Source organism: Ostrea edulis, chromosome 2 (assembly GCF_947568905.1).
Source record: "Ostrea edulis chromosome 2, xbOstEdul1.1, whole genome shotgun sequence".
NCBI lineage: Eukaryota > Metazoa > Mollusca > Bivalvia > Ostreida > Ostreidae > Ostrea > Ostrea edulis.
In genome coordinates, this window is record NC_079165.1 from 27197560 (window position 1) to 27216628 (window position 19069).

General features: G+C 34.0%; 2 protein-coding genes, 1 long non-coding RNA gene and 2 other non-coding genes across 5 annotated transcripts; 1 reads left to right on the forward strand and 4 right to left on the reverse strand.

Annotated features, from left to right (window-relative positions):
- The first annotated feature begins 843 nt into the window (after positions 1–843).
- On the forward strand, positions 844–3971 carry LOC125673166 (uncharacterized). The gene is made up of 3 exons (XR_008800586.1): positions 844–1214; positions 1760–1926; positions 3162–3971. It is a non-coding gene; the product is annotated as an uncharacterized LOC125673166 (long non-coding RNA).
- Positions 3972–4653: 682 nt separating this feature from the next.
- LOC125673176 (uncharacterized) lies at positions 4654–5962 on the reverse strand. The gene is made up of 2 exons (XM_048909598.2): positions 5799–5962; positions 4654–5430 (listed from the first exon to the last, which is right to left on the reverse strand). The coding sequence occupies exons 1-2, from the start codon at positions 5952–5954 to the stop codon at positions 4729–4731; spliced, it is 858 nt and encodes a 285-aa protein (XP_048765555.2). The 5' UTR covers positions 5955–5962; the 3' UTR covers positions 4654–4728.
- A 175-nt stretch (positions 5963–6137) lies between these two features.
- On the reverse strand, positions 6138–7652 carry LOC125676498 (uncharacterized). Its single transcript, XM_048914356.2, has 3 exons — positions 7100–7652; positions 6651–6820; positions 6138–6280 (listed from the first exon to the last, which is right to left on the reverse strand). The coding sequence occupies exons 1-3, from the start codon at positions 7641–7643 to the stop codon at positions 6143–6145; spliced, it is 852 nt and encodes a 283-aa protein (XP_048770313.2). The 5' UTR covers positions 7644–7652; the 3' UTR covers positions 6138–6142.
- A 5314-nt stretch (positions 7653–12966) lies between these two features.
- Positions 12967–13039, reverse strand: Trnav-cac (transfer RNA valine (anticodon CAC)). The gene has a single exon. It is a non-coding gene; the product is annotated as a tRNA-Val (tRNA).
- Positions 13040–17952: 4913 nt separating this feature from the next.
- On the reverse strand, positions 17953–18025 carry Trnav-aac (transfer RNA valine (anticodon AAC)). The gene has a single exon. It is a non-coding gene; the product is annotated as a tRNA-Val (tRNA).
- Between the last annotated feature and the right edge of the window lie 1044 nt (positions 18026–19069).

Sequence of the window (19069 nt, forward strand, 5' to 3'; positions counted from 1 at the left end):
GCGGCAGCCCCCGACAAGCCAAATGTAGTTAAAATTATCTTACCTTACAACCTAAAATCATCTATAAGCTGTTGTTTGCATTAATCAGACCGAGGGGTTGAAGAACTAGTCGTTGTTTGGCAATCATGGGTTCCGAAGTAAGGTTGGGTACGAGTATCGAGAGGGTCATATACAGATTTATTGAGTCTGTAAGATTTTTTTTTATAGTTGTACCGGGCTATATCTTGGTTTTTATTATTTCAAGCACAGTTTCTCGTGTTCGATCTACCACTGTTGTAAAAAAGCACCTTTTCGTCTCCCTTTCAGTGCCACCAAAAACCCAGACACCGTCCCTTGTGAAATTTTCTTTTACCAAATTCGTCAATTTCAAAAAAAAATAAAAATCCCACTCCTCCTATTTTGTCTGAATTCTTCTCTTAAATATGCATGCACTTCTCTGGAATAATTATACCAATCAACAACAGTTTGACTTGCAATTTCAAGTTCGTGTCTCACAAAACTTTTACTAGCTTTGTATACCCAGAAATATGTTATTAACAGAACTTTTTCCAGCGTTAATTTGTGCTTTTCAAACCAGCTACCAGTCCTGATGGAAATTTTGGTTAGAACATCTCCATATAAATCCGTCGCTTGAATATGACGAATCCTTTAATCCAAATTTCCCGTTGCCACATATTTTGCCGTCCAAATTTATCAAAACAGATAATCCTAGTGAATCAGCTCTCTTGCATCAGGACAAATTAAAAAAAATTCAGTTTTTAGAGGCATTTTCATCGCAAATCAGCTGTTCAGTTTGTTTACATCAACACCAGTGACGTCGTATCATAAAAATATTCATGAGAATTACGTATACAAAGCGCACGTGACCCTTTTGCTCAACAACGGATTCCATTTATTTTGGAACAAAAAATGTACGTCTTCTTGCATTATTTTTCATTTCGGATTTAAAAAACTGATTTAAAAAACAGTTTTTTAAACTTCATTTTTAACAAGGAATTCGAATTTGGGGTTATTTTTGTGATTTTTTTTCGTTTTATCGATTTTACTGATCGCTAACGCGATCGTATATATATACAAAACCGCCTTCGGCGGCACACATTTTAGCGCCATATTTTGGGGACCGGTATACTAGAAGTGTTCCGGTGAAGGCTTTATGCCTTAACTTTGAAGGCACTGGATGTCGTTCTGCGGATGACGACGAATCTGTTTCGAAGGTAGAGAAAATGCTCAAATTAACTTTTCTTTCATTGAAATTTTCTGACTGCATGTGTGTATGCGAGGAGTTAGAACGGGCCTACAGTTGATCTTTCTAATGCACTCTATTTATATATTATCCTCTTTCTACATGTTTTCCCCTTCTATCTAATAACCAGAAAATACTTTACATTATTGAAGAGCTGCAGTTTATGTCGGGTATTACACAATGCCACAGAATACAAACATCACCAGGATCATTTATTTGCAATCTTTTATATATAATGAGATTGCATTTAAATTCTGGTCATGGTGGACAAAGATGCTTCAACTTTATGTAGAATACTTTTTTTCAGAGTCCCAAAATAAAAGGGGAAAATAATAATTGCACCAACAAAACGAAGAGATGCCAATCGATACAAGAGTATTTCAATTAACAAGGCATAACCAAGCACACAATACAATATGTGACATCAAACATACATAATTAATAAATCTGCCCACAAGTTCTCTTCTGAGTTGAATAGCCAATGAAAATAGTTTTTGCTCATTTGTTGTTTTTAAGCTGGTTACAAAAGATATGCAGTGCATCATAGATGGTGATGTTGAGATTTTGTACAGTCATCCAGAGGCAATATTTACCAAACAGATTGGTAGGATTCTCCGGTCCAAAATCTACTAGGAGTATGTCTGTTGTGTAACAATTGATGAAGTTCACATGATCGAGGAATGGTAAGAAACTCACTCACACCGTCTTCATAATCTAAGTATCCATTTTAAATACAAATTTACAAAATAAGAGTTAGAGTCAATTTAAGATAAGATAAATCAGTTCAACAGATCTAAGTCAAAACTCCTCAAAATGAACATCTCCTTTAATCATTAAAAATGTTGCATCCCTGCAAAATGTCTACACCTTTCTTGAGAAGGACACCCTTCCTTCCATGGATTAATTTCTTCAATTCTTTGTTGATTCCTTGGCTCCATTCACTGAAAATATTTAAATGACGATGATCAAAATTTATGATCCCGGGGTTGGTAGGGGTTCTGACCCCAGGGCGGGGCCAAACTTTATAGTGTTTATGTGTAAAACACTTAAATAACATCTTTTTTAGTGCTATTGATACTAAATTGAAAGTAAATAGATATTTAGAAAGAACAGGTAGTCCTTTACCAAAATATGTAAATTTTATGATCCCAGGGGTAGGGGTTTTGGTATCAGGGTGGGGTGAAAATGGTCAGTTATTAAATGTATGAACAATAGATGTATTTTTAACTTCTTCTTGATAACTATCATTCCAATTTTTTTAAAATTTAGTATAAAACATATTTGGAAAATCTTTAAAAATATTCTTCTCAAAAACTACAAGGCCAGGAAAGTGGAAATTTATATTAAATCTTCCTGACATAGTGCAGATTCAAGTTTGTAAAAATGATGGCCCCCGGGGGTAGGAGACAATAGAGGATCAATTTTTACATACAAATATATAGGGAAGATCATTAAAATCTTCTGAAAAATCTTTGGGCCAGAAAAGTTCACATTCACAAGAAAGCTTCCTGACCTAGTCCAGATTCAATTTTGAAAAAAAACATGGCCCCCGCGAGTAGGGATCACAATAGGGATCAAAGTTTTACATGTGAATATATAGGAAAAATCTTTAAATATGAGCCAATGTGACTCAGGTGAGCGATGTGGCCTGATGGGCCTCTTGTCCTTTTCTGCATGGAGTGAATATTTATGCTAAATTATATGCTTATTTACCTTGCAGACGATAAGTTTTATGGTGAGATGAAATAATTATATCAGAGATCCTAATGCAGTCTTTATCAGTAAAATTTTATTAATTTCGACTTGCTATTACAGAACAGGAGATATAATTTTCCATGAATATACATGTATAGATTCATTCCTACTTGAATTATACACCAGAAATGTTAAAATTTGAAGAAGAAAATATGTATTTTAGGGGAGAAGAATTTCGACCAATGTTTAAGAGGTTGGGAGAGTTGACCTGTCTTTTTCCCCATGCTGCTCATCTGTCACTCATAGCAACAGCTACCGAGGAATCGATCAATATTCTGTGTAAGTGCTGCTATACAAGGATCCGACCATAATAAGAGTTAATCCAGACAGACCCAATATTTTTATCGAAAAATTGGTACGTCCCCCGAACATTACCAAAATAAAGAAATTAGATGCCATTATTGAACCATTATGTGAGGAACTTAAAGAAAAGAAACTTAATTTTCCAGTGACAGTTGTTTATGTTGAAAGTCTAGAGTGTTTGGGTACTTTTATCAATATATTAACTGTGAATTAAAAGATTCTCAGTATATCGGTGAAGCAATCCCAGAGAATAGAATTTTTGCACAGTTTCACAAAGACTACACCGAAACAATGAAAAACCATATCATATCTGAGCTGAAGAGTGAAAATCCCAAACTGCGGTTAATATTTGCGACTGTCGCATTAGGAATGGGTCTAGATGCACGTTGCATTACGAGAATCATTCATTGTAGGCCCCCAACTACCTTAGAAAAGTATCTCCAAGAAATTGGGAGAGCTGGTAGAAGTGGCCAGCCATGCACAGCTACTCTTTATTACAACAATAATGACATTGCGCACAACAGAAAGGGTTTATCCGATGCTGTGGTCAAGTTATGTAAAAATAATGACACTTGTTTAAGACTGCACATCCTGAAGTATTTCGGATTTGAAGAAATGTTGTTTGTTGGTCCAGCAGATAAATGTTGTAGTAACTGCAGAGTTCAAAGACTTACATAAATGTTCATGCATTTACTAAAAAAATCTTTAATGCAATTCATATGTAAATTTCACTTTCATTATAAATGTTTATAAATGTGTTACATTCAAATAAATTGCAAGACATATATATTGATAATGTATAAGAATTGCAGCATTGTCACAGTCTCATTGTTCTACAGCTTGAGAAAACACTTGCAATATACATGAGTCTTAGCCATAATAATTTACGATGATAACGATAATAATACATGTAGTATTTATTTCCCCTTTTCCAACAGAAACAATACAGTAGCATACTTGTCTTCAGTATGTGTATTGCTACTAAGAAGATACCGGTATCCTTATATTAGTGCAAAGGAAGTGCATGTATCTCTACAAGAAGTCAAAATTATATAACTGTCCTGCATAACTTTTGAAGGGATATACAATACCAAACTATCTTTGTTTTTAACATTTCATTCCATTAAAAAATCTATTTACATACTGAATAAAATTTAAGATCAGGAAAGGGGAAACAAATATATATTTGAATATGGCCTTAGCACTCTAAATTTCATCATTTGAATCTGACGAATCATTTTGATTATCATCTTCGGTAGCATCTTCAGGTTGTTCAGGAACATCTCGCAGTAGCCTTTTTACAGTGTTTTGTACCGTTGTCTTGAATACACACAAGTTAAAGCCAAATGGTGATTTGTCAATGCCATTAAAAGCAGAAAAATTTCTATGTGTTACATGCCAAGGAGAATTCTTTTGTAGAATTTGGATTATTGCCTGAATGTCCTCTGTGGAAGACCTTTTTTGTGTTTTGTAGTAATCTTTTTCATTGATAGCATGGTATCAAAGTTATTGGCAATGCTTGATATCACAGGTGCAGCCTTTGACATTGCAATGATAGATTTTTCAGTCTTATTAGCACCTAAGCCTCGTATAAGGTCTTTTAGAAGCTTTACTTCATTTTCTTTGTGCATGTCAGCCGCTTTGTTTTTTCCCATGCCACCATGAATGTTCACAAAAGAACCTGCACGGACTTGAAGCGACAGACTTGGAGGCAGGATGATTTCAGTTTTGAGAATGTAGTCTATGCACTCTGTGAAGTACTTCGACAAAACAGAATGGGAATAGAAAAATGGGGTCATTGTTTTCAAAACCACATTTGTGCGGGTAATGTCACCTTCATGAATTGCATCTTGCAGTTGCATAATTACAAAGTACCACTGCAAATAATTGTTAACATAATTGTACAAATCATCTTGTTGTCCTTGGTTTTCAATGACACTTTTGAGCTTCAGCTCAACTCCATTTATGCTCACTTTGCAGCCTTCTTTCACTTTAGTCAGTGGAACCTTGATATGAATTAATGCGTTATTCATGACGATTGGGATTGTAACATATTCTTCATCAATTTCAGAAAGTACGTGCAGAATTTGGCCCGCAACTTGTACACAGATGTTGATCTCCTTTGGTTCCTTAAAAATAAATAGTTACATATGTAAATATATCTTATAAATGAAAATTAAAACTGCATTTTGTGAAGAATTGCATTAATTCATACTGTGTTTAGTTTGATACAATGAGACAAAATAAAAGTAGCTTTGAGTAGGAAGATCAATTGATGTGAACTATTTGGAAAGTGCATGGCCTAGTTTAATACAAAAAGCTGACATATAAACTGCAGTGCTTTTATTGTATTTTTCTAACCATGCCTGTTTGGTTTAATTGTGTCTTGTCGGGTCAACATAATCAGTCAAAACATATATGTTAACATTTTATCATATACATGTAGTCAGTATATGTATGCTATAAACATTTTATCAAGGAATATCTGTTAACCAACCTCTGATTTAAATGGAATATATATATCAGCAACAATTTCATCCATAAGCATATGAAAAACCTCTTCTTTTCTTTTCATGTGAAGGTTGTTGATGTTGTCCGGTAAATTGCTGTGTACTGGTTTATCAGTCAAAGCAGTCATTTGAAATTTTTTCATGATGTAAGTCAAGAGGTATGCATGGCCAACACAGACAACAAAATCTTCATGTGCCTATATAATTAAAAGAGAATAAACACTGTACGTACTATTTCTAAAAGCCAACAGAAAAATAAATTGTTATTTAAGGCCACTTATCATCCCTGCCAACCCTAAAAGAAATGAGCCTGCCCTGAATTTTTTTATTCTTAATTAAACAGTAAATATACCTTGAATCTGCTTTTCACATTTCCGTTGACATTACATCTCTGAATATTAATTTTAATGTGGGCCAAAGTGCCTTCATCTCTTCCATCGTTAAGCTTTAGAAACTTCTTGCACATTTTCTGTTAAAAAAACTCAACTCATATTAAAGAAAAAGCTTTTAAAAACATTTCCAAAATTTGACTTCAGTTGGTTCAAGTTACTTAATTGAAAGCTATGTAGGAAAATATAGACATGATACATATATCTACATGAAACCTGCTTTTGAACTTGAAGTCAACATGGACATAAAAAGTAAAATATGTGGATGTCCTTAGACTGTCAAGTTCAAGGTCACTAAGTGTGTATTTTATAGTCAGCAATAACATTTTACAAAGTTAGATCAATCATTTGAAGAAGACTGAAGCCATTAAATGGAAATAAAAAGTGACAAACAGACTAGGGTAAATCTTATTGGTCTGAGCATCTACTTTTGCAGTGTCAATGAAATACCTCCAAAAAATCCTGCAATGTGTGGAACAATTCTATAATCATGGGATGAAGTTGTTCGAAACGTTCCTGATATGTATGACATCCTGCACGCAAGGATTTAGCACCTTGAAACCTCACTCTTGTCAATTGGTCTCCACCAACAGGCACTTGCAGTTTGTCCAACTCATTAACTGCCAAAAAAAAATTGGTCCAATTAAGACTCAATATATTTTGAAATAGCATTTTCATACCTATATGTATACATATTGACATCATTGGCATATTTTTCTTACATAAATCAACCAAACACATTCACATAATGAATTTACTCATGAATCTCTTGGTTTGTTAGATGGCAGTTGCTATAACAATACAAATTACCACATCAAAAAGATTTTAAAATACTGCATGCCATTTGGATGTGCATTAGAATGGAAAATTGAAAATGTAAATTCTGATATGAGCCGCACCTCTGCCTGCTTTGCGATACCATCTGTTGATCATTTCAGTATATTCTTGGAGTATATGAAGACATCCTTCGTAAGAACACTCATTGTTCAAGGAAAGTGGTAAGGAGTGTACTTTTGAAGGTTGGGCCATCTCCTCTTCATAAATGTGGTGGATGTGATCTGGAATTACTTTTGAAAACCATGTGAATCCGGAAATATGCTCCGCCATTACCCTCCCAAGCAAAACTTTCAAAGTGTCTTTATAGATAGAAATTTCACTGTCATTAGGAACAAATTTATCAACACAGGGTGTGGATGCATCCAAATCAACTGGCACCTGTTCAACGGACACATCAGGGATAACTCTGTCTATGACAAAATTTGATGCAAAAAAATGATAATCTTTGTTTCTGTTTGACATCCTTATGTCATTTGTATTTACTCTGATATCTAAGTTGTCCCCATTAAACTTGCCAGTCTTGCCTCGAGCCAAGTCTTTAATCAAATTCTCCTCCAAATCACCTCCAAATTCCTTGATTAAATTGATCTTTGAAGAATCTGACATTGTTATGTGCACTTGATTCAATCTTTGCATCAGCTGAATTTTTTTTATAGATTATGTGAGATTTGGTGATACACATGTACTCACAATTTGTGTCTGCAAAACCATGGATGAAAACACACATTCTTAGATTGTTCTAACCTAAATTATTTTGCAAAACCAAATCCAAATTTTCCAAAAGCTTTGACAGTTGAAAAACTCAATATTTCTTTGGCAGCTGGTGACGATTATGAAATGAAGTCCATAAATATTTATACGCATACATGTATGCTTATTGTTTTATTAAATTACAATCTCTACAGGTAACATGATTGTAAAAAAGTGATATGATTATCCAACCATCAAAATTTATGGTGACATCAAATGCATGGGTGGAGTGAGCATTCATATATATGTAAATATAATAGAATTGAGCTTGTAGTTTTTTTTATTTGAGCTTGTATAGTAAAAACATACAAACTAAATTTGGTGGTTCATATTTCACTGGGTCCTTTTTTGCACTTACCAAACAACTAGTTTATATGTTTTTTATCTTGACTCTTTTTGCAGAATCAGTTATTGTTTAAATGTATATTTTGTTCAAAGTTTGATATTGATACTTTTGTCTAATTTACTTTATAATCAATGTTTCTTTCTTAAATAACCCTTTAACTTATCATTTGATCAGGGGACCAAGCCACTTTTGGTCTAAAAAATATAGGATTTTAGGATTTTGTTGTTGCAGTTTATAGGGCAAATATAGGGATTTTTACAGCAGATTTAAAGGAATAAATTGGGTTTTTATTAAAGAATTTGTATAAAAGTTTATTGTTTCTGCACAAAAATCTAGCAAGCATAGTATCTTACTGGATAAGAAATAATATTAAACAAAAACAAAGACAAAATCCTTTCAGATGTGGACAGTTTTCCATCCAATACACATTTCGTATAAAATAGTTATTCTCTTCATAACAATCTAATTAAATATCAATCTAGCATCAGCTCCTAGATTTTGGGTTTTTTTCTTCTTTTTTTTTTTTTTTTTATCATTTTTGAAAATAGGACTGTCATTTTTTTGTGGATATATAGGGCTTTATAGGGATTTTAATGACATATTTGGAAAATATAGGAACCTTCAAGTTTATAGGAAAATAAGGAATAAATAGGGACTTGACACCCTGTTTGAAACAAATTTCCAATAAAAAAATTGTTGCTTCAATTGTCTCCAGATAAGTTGAAATGTTAAATATTTGACGCTTCAGAGCCCTTGGGCCCTAACAATGATATTTTTAATGTTTCAGAAATTTTTTGCTTACACTTTTATCTAGAACATTAATTATGTCAAAAGACAAAATGCATATGTGCCCTGTCAATATTTCCTTCTGTCCATATGCCCAGCTGGTGTTTCCCTTCTGCCCTGCTAAACTTTGAGTGGATATAAAACAGTAAAATACCTTGTTGTCTGCATGATAACGAATGGCCAAGGAAGAGTAAAATCGCTGAATAGCAGATGCTAGATGATCCCTGCTGTGGATGATCATACCATAAATAGTAGCTAGTGTTGCTATTTTCTTCTCAACAGTGTCATATCTTCCTAAACTGCTGATTAAAATTTTAAGTAGAAGTGGACAACTGCTGTTCATTTCTATTACACAGGCTGAAAATATATTACATCCTTGTAAAACATCTGAGGTTTTTTTCAATAGTATACTCTTTCTTCCTTGAACGATCCTGTTCAGCTCATCATTGACTCGTAAACACTGACTGTAAATATGTAAAATACCAATTTTTAATTCCAAAATGAGATAATATTAAATACAATAGTCAAAATTTATAAGAAAACCATGACTGGTTTTTTTTTATTCATTAGAAAAAAAAATTGTTTGCATTGACTAATCAAAGAGAAACAGTTAGTATTTGTAAATGGGTTTCCAGGATTTGAACCTGGTGTTCTCAACAACTTGTTGAAAACATTCCAAAAAAAACCCCATGAATTAAAGTCTGTAGTTAGTATGAAAATAAAAACAACTACATAATAAACTTACAAATTAATAATACATCTTTTGAAGAGTACTGCTCGATGATGCTTCTTTGCACAAAAAAAAGAAGATTTTTGGTATCAAACAAACTGAAATATAAAACAAGTGAAACAAAGTATTTTTAACAATAACAAAAATAAAATCTAGATGAGAAAAAAGTATACCACCACTTGTCCTGGACAAGTAAAAGTTGGGAAGGAGTGAGTGAATGTCAATGGTCACTTGTCCCTTGTGACAAGTAAATTTCTTCTTGTGGTGATTTATCATTTTCGATCAGATGTGAGTAAATGATGTTAAAAACATGAATAAACTTTACATAATTCATGCAAATATCTGAAATGAATTTAATGAACTAACAATTAAGAATACAAGTTAAACCCCACAGTGGTCATTATCACTTCTTATTTGTCCTAAGAGGCCAGTGGCTATGACAATATTTTTCTCCCCCTGACAATAATATAAACAAAAAATATTTTGCTATCCTTATAACACCAAACGGACTACCATGTTTGTATTATCCTCTCCTTAAACATTTTATTGAACAAATATGTGTCTTGAATAAGTTTTCAAAAAGACTGTGTATACATGCAGGTTTGAGATCTGACAAAATAAAAATGAAAACATTATTCTTAATTAAAATCATCCCCTATATTACACTTTATGTAGGCAATGATCACTAATGTATGACAGTAGCATGTATACACAGAGATAGTGAGATACTATCAAGACATCAAATAAGAAAACAAAACAAAAGCAGAATAAGAACAGCAAACAAATAAACATTCACACTATTTCCTAGCAAGTAATTTCACCTGTCAAACACTGGGTTTGTAATGCAGCTTAAAACATCTTCATCCACCACATCCTTGATTTTTTGTTTTACATCTTCTGTGTCTTTCGGAGTGTACGAATGGTCAAGGGTAAATGGCAGTCTCTTGCAAGCTGTCTTTGTTGTTTCTAATGGTCTGCAGTGTTGACTTGAGACTGCGCATCCAATCTTTAACTTTTCAACTGACCTATATATGAATTATATTTTAAACACATAGGCCCATGGCCATCACCTGAATCAACTCATACTTTCACTGAAGACATTTTATCTTTTCCTATATATGAGACCTTGTTAAACTTTCATCACACCCTACATACCCTATAGTCAACGAGTTAGTTTCCCTTAAATAATTTGACATTTCTTGTTGCTAAAATGCTTCATGCAAAATATATAATCCTTCTTACTACAAATGTAATTTCAAAAGAGAACATTTTTATATCTTTTGCTGTACAGTATTAAGATTATACCAAATTTTGAACCCCCCAGGGCCCACCCTTTCTGGCCTCTACGTCAATTTGAAGAAAAAACTCAACCTGCCTTGTTACTAGGAAGTTTCATGCAAAATATCAAGCCATTCCACCACACAATTTTACATCAGAAGATTTGTTTTGTATTACATACATTAGTGTATTACTTCCTATATAAGCCGATGTCAAACTCTGAAACCCTTTATGGACCCCTAGGTCAGCTGCAAACAGTTTTTTTTAAAGAAATGGTACTCTTTTTTTTTGTTTTACCCTTTTTGCCCCTAAGTACAGAACTCTAAGGGCCAGGGACATCATATTTGAATTAACTTGAATCCTCATGACCCCATACCCTATTGATGCTTCTTAGCAAGTGTGGTTTGAAATTGACCCCGTGGTTTCAGAGCAGAAGTCAGAAATGTAAAATGTTTATGACAGACGGACAGACAACAGACAAATTGTGATTAGAAAAGCTACTTGAACCATTCAGGTGAGCTAATATAATAACACAAAAATCATAGTACATGTAATGATAAATAAATGATTGGGAATGCACACATAAAGTCTACATGTTTATGGATCAAGTTATCTTAAAATAAAATCCTCCGAGACTTGCCACCATAACAGTATTTCATCGGTACAAATATTGGAGCGCCAAAGTAATAGGAAGTGGACTGAAAAGAAAAATATGTGGTTGGACCGCCCATAGAACCTGGGACCCCTTGAACTCAAGATGAGTGCTCTATCAATTGAGCTACCCAGGCCGATATCCACGGTCCATTTAAATGCCAAGCAAGTCTGCGAAGTAACTAATACTACTACATATATTTATATAAGGCCTTTTTCAAAAAAAATATAAACTGTTTGTAACTTCTTTACATGTACCTTTCCAACCTTTCCGACACTGTTTGTCTCTTGTGAACACTCAGCTTTTCCACAGGAGAAATCAATTCTTTTAAAACTGTTTTTCGCTTTAACTGCGAAGGTGGGGTTTCAGCTGATCTCTTACCCGATTTGTGGATCGGCGATCCAGAATTCACAATACTCAAAATATTTTTTCGGATATCGGACACTTTGTTAAGCAATTTTAAACAAAATTCACATACAACATAGTCGTGAAGTAGATTAAAGTTAATGTCAGAACGGAATAAATTTTGAATGTTGTCCCTTACATAAAACAACTCCGCCTTTTTACTAAATATGCCATAATATTTGCTTTTTTTCTCATGGCCGCAAACACACATGGGAGCTGCCATGTTTTTTGTTACGTCACGTGTTTTTAAGGAAATCACCGAATTCATCCGCCGTCTAAATCCGAGGTTTTTTTTTAAAAGGCCGAGCGTGTTCCGATTGGGTCGTGGTTGTAATTGTTATCAAAGATGTTGATTATCATGACCTTTGGTTTTTGTAATTTGATGCCATAGATGTTGATATCGGTAGTGATTGTAATTGATATTTATAAATGTTTATGTCTCGTTAGTGTCTGTCATTTGATGTCATAGATGCTGATATCGGTAGTGCTTGTAATTAATATTCATAAATGTTAATGAATTGCTAGTGACTGTAATTTGTTATTGCTAGTGGCTGTAATTTTATATCATTAGTGGCTGTAATTTGATATCCCTAGTGGTTGTGATTTGGTGTCATTATTGTTGATATCGGTAGAGGTTGTAATTTGACGTCATAGATGTCAATGTATCAGCAGTTCTAAGATGATATGGAGTTTATCACTGATACATTTGCATCATAGTGGATAGAGGTTAGCCCGTTCATCAGACTCATGTCTACTTTACGTCATAGTGGGTAGATGTTAGCCAGCCAGCTTATGTTATCATTTGTAGGTGCTACGGTCTTCTAATACTTTTATGTGCTTATAGAAATCTCCTTTAGGATTACACCACAATATATCGAAAAAGTATCCAATCAAGACTCTGCAAGCAGCATAGAGAGACTTCTTAGGTTTAATTGCATTGATGGTCGGAAAGATAGGAAGTTAACGAGAGAGAAAAAAACGAAGGTTTCAGCGAGGCTCGAACTCGCGACCTTCTGCGTGTGAAGCAGACGTGATAACCACTACACTATGAAACCATTGATGTATGTTTAATAATTCTATATCATTTAGATTATTACTATCAAACTCGATACTTGTACAAGAGGTCCATGAGCCATATTGCTCACCTGACTGATGAATTGCATTTCTCTTTGAAAAATATTAAAGATTCATGCGTATTGATATTTAGTTTCCAAAGTAACATGGTTTATAATAGAGATATGTAAAATAGCAAAGTAAACTATTTAATTTCATCCTAGATTAAAGGAATGGATCAACATTTTAAGTTAATTCTTAACTCATTTAACTCTCAAACATTTCGCTTGGCCTTATTTGTCTCAGTTATGCTTCGCACTTGCTTTCGTCACACGTAGTCGGAAAGAAAGAGATGGTGCCAATATGTTTTGGATATAAGAATAAGGACCTTTCACACTAAATTCTTTGTAACTAAATCATGTGTAAAACCCTAAATGGTAGTTAGATGTCTACCGATGCAAGAATTGGTGGGAAAATAGCGCGTGTTATGTTAAGACAAACACGTGGGCAACACTCAAGTGGTTTGGTAAAGAACACATGAATGCTGTTTATATCTCTCAATAATGTGGATCTGTCAAAAATGAATAGATTAAACTATAACAAAAAATTAGTAAAAATGAAGGCAATAATTCAACAATGGAATAAAAGAAACCTAACACCAGTTGGAAGAATTACACTTATCAAATCACTTCTTATATCATAGCTTAATCATTCATTTATTTCCTTACCCAGTCCTACCGACAAAACATTGAAAGAACCAAATCAGTTATTATTTCATTTTATATGGCAGTCAAATATTGACAAAATTAAACGGAAAGTAAGTTCGCAAGATTATACAAATGGTGGGCTAGGAATGGTGTATTTGAAATGTTAAATTAAGGGATTAAAATCAACATGAATATGGAGAATAACTGGAAATGATAACTCTAAGTTGAAAATTTTATTAGAGAGGTTGATAGATATTGATAAGTTGTTAAACACAGGATCAGACTACAATGACCAATTAAGGAAAACACACAAAATACATTTTGGGTATACGGTGACCGATACGGTGGCTTTCAAGGAAATTCAAAATAATTATGTCATTGAAACTTGGCAAGATTACACATGTCAACCACTATGGTTTCTTTCATAGAATACCGCAGTATTTATATCGTTAAGTACTAGAATCAATACTTATCAATTAAGAAATGTTGCCAATAAACTCCGAAACGTTTGATCCAGAGTTACTGCTTGCAACTTTAATATTGTTTCATATGTGAGGTGAGGTGAAGTATGTAAGCTACGAGGGCGAGTCAATAAGTAACCAGCCTATCCCATTTCCAATTGACCGAGACGGTCGCGATTGTCATGTCTTGTTTCAATACATGTTTTATACCTGGTTACAAAATTGCACGCGTATCGAGTCATTCTTTAATAAGATATTGAATGTCAAACATGGCTAGTGATAAAAAGGCATGCTTTTCATCTAAAGTTGAGTACTTGTTTTTAAAAGGTAAAACAGGCAAGGAATACACGGCGAATTAGCCGATGTTTATGGGTCTTCTGCACCATCTTATGCTGAGGTTAAATTCTGGGTAGGGGAATTCAAACGCGGTAGAACGTCTATAGAAGATGAAGCCAGGTCTTGGCGCCCACTGGATGCCACCGACGAAGAAATGTGTAAGAAAGTTCGGGATCTGGTATACTCCGCTAGGCGAATTCAGAAGGAAGAAATAGCGAAGGCATTAGGCATTTCACATGGTAGCATTTCAACAATTTTACATGATCGTTTAGATATGCGCAAGCCCGTTGGGTCCCCAAATCCCTTAGCGATGAGCAAATGGCAACCAGAGCATCAGTATGCAGCGCTTTGTTGAAGTGTTTTAGGTCAAAAGGTGATTTTCTTTTGCATATGGTGACTGTACATGAGACTTGGTTTCATTATTATGAGCCAGAGAATAACGCTGAGAGTCGTCATTGGGTAGGGCCTGGGTCGCCGAGGCCAAAGAAGTTCAAGACGCAACCATCTGCTGGCAAGGTGATAGCCACAGTATTTTGGGACGCAGTAGTCTATATTATGTTGGACTTTTTTACACAAATGAAGGTTTCAGCTAGACTCGAACTTGTGACCTTCTGCGTGTAAAGCAGACGTGATAACCACTACACCATGGAACCGTTATGTGTTTACGTATGCTTATTAAAATCAATTCATTTATATCATTATAAATATATATGTTATATATACTTTATATTACGGAGATTAGCGGGAAATAATTGTCTTATAGATTTGAAAAAAATTGTCCATTGTATTTGGAGTCATGTAGTGACGAGTTTTGTTTTCGAGGGGTGCTCGTCTTGCACGAGATATCAGTTCTAGCCCACCTCCTGACAAAGAAACACAATTTTAGAAATGTATGGTTTATTTTCATATATTCGTTCTATTACTGTTCTAACTTTATTGGGATATATCATTTATTTTCATATATTTGTCACCTATTGGTCATATTCAAGATTTTATTGCGAAGTCCCTGCATCATCATGGAGACGGCGCGCAATGCTGATTTTGACATGGTATGGGACACAGGTTCCCAGAATTTTTTCTTATAAGAAAGTTTTTTACTTCTGGTTTTTCCTGGTCGGTCAAGTCGTTAATGAAAGGATAGTTAGGATACTCAATTCATTGTTGTTATCAGTCACAACTGTTGTCATTATAGTGTTCATACAGTGTAATATATATTGTTTTTGTTACATATTGATACATTTTATGTCGGTATAATAAACTCATGGCTTCCCCATATGTTTCCTGGGCTAGTCAGCAAATGTATTTGCTTGTCATTTTGTAAGAATAGAAAAGACCGATACGTATACAAAAGTCCCATGAGGCACATCCATCACCTGAATAATTGCATTTCCTCATGGAAAACATTAATTGTGAATTATTACCTAGTCTGATCCTAGGGGTGTAAATAATAAACCCTTGAATCTACACTACAGGATGCTGCTTCAATATTGATTTAATAAGAAAAATTCTTTTATTTTTTTATAGAACGATTTTCTAACAATTTTCCCTATGTAAAATTTCAATCCCTTTGGCAACATCCTGAGATCATGCTCTGAACAAATGTGAATTTACTCTATAATTAACTTACATATTCATTGGACACATATTGTCTCATAGTAATTCTAAAGAAAAAGATCAATGTCAAACTTTGATCCCCTTTAATCGACCATTAATCCCATTCGCTATTTCTTAAATATTTCCCCTTGTAGGCCTACACACGCTGTCAATATTAGATGATATTAAATCTACCTGTAGAGGTCGTATGATGTATTATGATCAGATACCTGCATATCAATACAACAAGTTATACTCCAATTCATTAGAAGAATATTTTAAAGAATATTCCCATGCATACCTATGTAAAACTATATACCCTTGCTCTAGACCTAGTGTTTTCAACCAACTTTTATAGAAATATTGGCTTTTTTACAGTACCTTTCACTAACGTTTTAATTGAAAATGCCTTTTGAAAAAAAAAGAAGATATTCCAGCATTACTTGTTGCTCATTTTTAATCAAAATATACAGAATCATTTGTGGTTACTTCACAGAATTTCGAAATAATTTTATCTGTAGGTCTTGCGGTGAAATCACACGTCAAATGCAAAATTCAAATTGTTCGACACAAACTTGTTGAAAAATTACAGTAATCTTGCCTTGATGCTTTCATAAACTATTCTCAATGATCATGATATCAGAATATACTTAGCATCATAAGGCAAGAAAATTTGAACAATTGTGCATAATAAGTGAAAAAATTATGAGAATATTGGGACTAAATTGACCTCACAATAAGATTTTATCAAAAGAAACCTTTTCGATGAAATATAAAGTGTGGCTTAAGGTTAGGGTTTCTCGCTTATGGCTAGGTACTGTAGTTCAGTTGAAGTTTTTTTTAAACAGCCCACTATATATATATATATATATATACATGTATTATTAGCTCAGTAAAGGTAAGTAAAAGCTGAAGTGGGTTTTACTGAACACCTTTTGTTCGCCTGTCTGTAAACTTTTCACATTTTCATCTTCTCCGCAACCATTGAGCCAATTTAAAAAAAAAAGCGTGTGACAAATCTCATCCTTGGGTGAAGGGAATTCACGCTTGTTCAAATGAAGGGCTTTCGTGCCTTCAAAGAGGAGATAATCAAGAAAAGACAAAAGTAACATGGGATCAATTAAAAATGTTCTGAAGAACCCCTGCGCCAGAAAGTTGAATTTTACACGAAAACTTCCTGACGTTGTCTAGATTTATGTTTGTTCGTACTATGGCCCTCAGGCAAAGATTGGGGCCACAATAAAGGATCATGGTATATAGGACATATCTTTTAAAATCTTGTTCTGAGGAACCACTGGGTCAGAAAAGTTGAAATTTACATGTATGTTTTCTTCTACATGTATACACTGGTAAAAAAAAATCGTTGTTTGTCAGTGAATTTGTTTCGAAACATTTCTACAGTACCAGAATCAATCCAATATTTTCTGATCATAATGTTTTGTGTAAATTAATGTCAGTAGCGATAAAGAAATGCTTTTATGATACTGCTTTTTGTCAATGAACATTTCAGGAAGACCAGTGTCTACAGACGCTAATTAGTCAACAAAATATTTAATGATCAGAAAATTTCAATCGGAATTCCAATGTGAATTGTATCTAAGTATTTGCACCGAAAAAATTAAAACAATCATATATTTATGAAATTTAGAACGAGCACTCTTCTATGTCCACAAGAAGTGTGTAGATGGAATTATAAATGTACAAACAGATAACTATTCAGATCACTTCACATACAAAACTAATCTGCCTACGGGGTGCAAAGGCAGTGTATGTTTCATTTTATTTTTATTTGAAAAGATGTGGGATAAAAAAATCAATAGGTTCCAGCGAGGCTCGAACTCGCGACCTTCTGCGTGTTAAGCAGACGTGATAACCACTACACCATGGAACCTACATATTTACTGTTTGCATTATTGAGAAATCATTTATGCTATTGTCACCAAATAAGTTGCAGGTATGAGATATTGATGTATTTGGTGGTGGTTGTAATTGATATCACATCTGTTTCATTCTCTCTTATTGAACATAGATGTTAACGGCAAACTAACAACTCAACTCTATGAGAAACGGGAGGATTTCAGCTTCTCCATCGTCAACTTCCCATATTCATGTAGCAATATTCCATTTTCCTGCATATGGTGATTATGTCTACTAACTGATTCGATACACTGAGCTTGTTCTGCGTATGATCAGTTTTTAAATCGAGGTAGGCAACTGACAATCAAGTTGATTTTACAGGGGTTTATACATTCTTGTTCAAAGACAGGATTTCGCAAATTTTATGGTCGTTATAACGATCTAGTTCGTCAATACAAACTATCATAGGGTCAAATGCTGTCTGACGTGTTTCATACCGATTGTTAAGCCGTTCTTGGCACACTAATTTTTACTGCGGATAACTCCGTTTACCTGATCAAGATATAGGGCTCACGGGGTGTGTGACCGGTCGACAGGGGATGCTTACTCCTCCTAGGCACCTCATCCAACCTCTGGTATATCCAGGGATCTGTGTTTACCTAACTCTCTATTTTGTATTCCTTATAAGAGTTAAGAGATTGATCACTGTTCATTATCTTCACCTTTTTATGTTGATGTATCAGTAGTGGTTGTTATTGAAATCATCGATTTTGATGTATTGGTCGTGGTTGTAATTGTTATCAAAGATGTTGATTATCATGATCAATAGTGGCTGTAAATTGATGTCATAGATGTTGATATCAGTAGTGATTGTAATTGATATTTATAAATGTTTATGAATTGTTAGTGGCTGTAATTTGATGTCATATATGTTGATATTGGTAGTGGTTGTGATTAATATTATAATATACTCAACAAAAAAAAGAAACGCATATTTTTTACTCGTCAAAGAAATTTTGAAACAGTACATGGAATAACTATCACGTCTATCAATGGATACATGTGGCCTATTTGAAAC

Excerpts from the sequence above, each read along its gene's own strand:
- LOC125676498 (XM_048914356.2), bottom strand. The coding sequence starts at position 7,643 with ATGTCAGATTCTTCAAAGATCAATTTAATCAAGGAATTTGGAGGTGAT. Across the intron at positions 6,821-7,099 it reads GTATCGCAAAGCAGGCAGAG|TTAATGAGTTGGACAAACTG; the intron begins GTGCGGCTCATA and ends TTTTTTTGGCAG. Across the intron at positions 6,281-6,650 it reads CATTGCAGGATTTTTTGGAG|AAAATGTGCAAGAAGTTTCT; the intron begins GTATTTCATTGA and ends TTTTTTTAACAG.
- LOC125673176 (XM_048909598.2), bottom strand. The coding sequence starts at position 5,954 with ATGAAAAAATTTCAAATGACTGCTTTGACTGATAAACCAGTACACAGC. Across the intron at positions 5,431-5,798 it reads ATATTCCATTTAAATCAGAG|GAACCAAAGGAGATCAACAT; the intron begins GTTGGTTAACAG and ends TTTATTTTTAAG.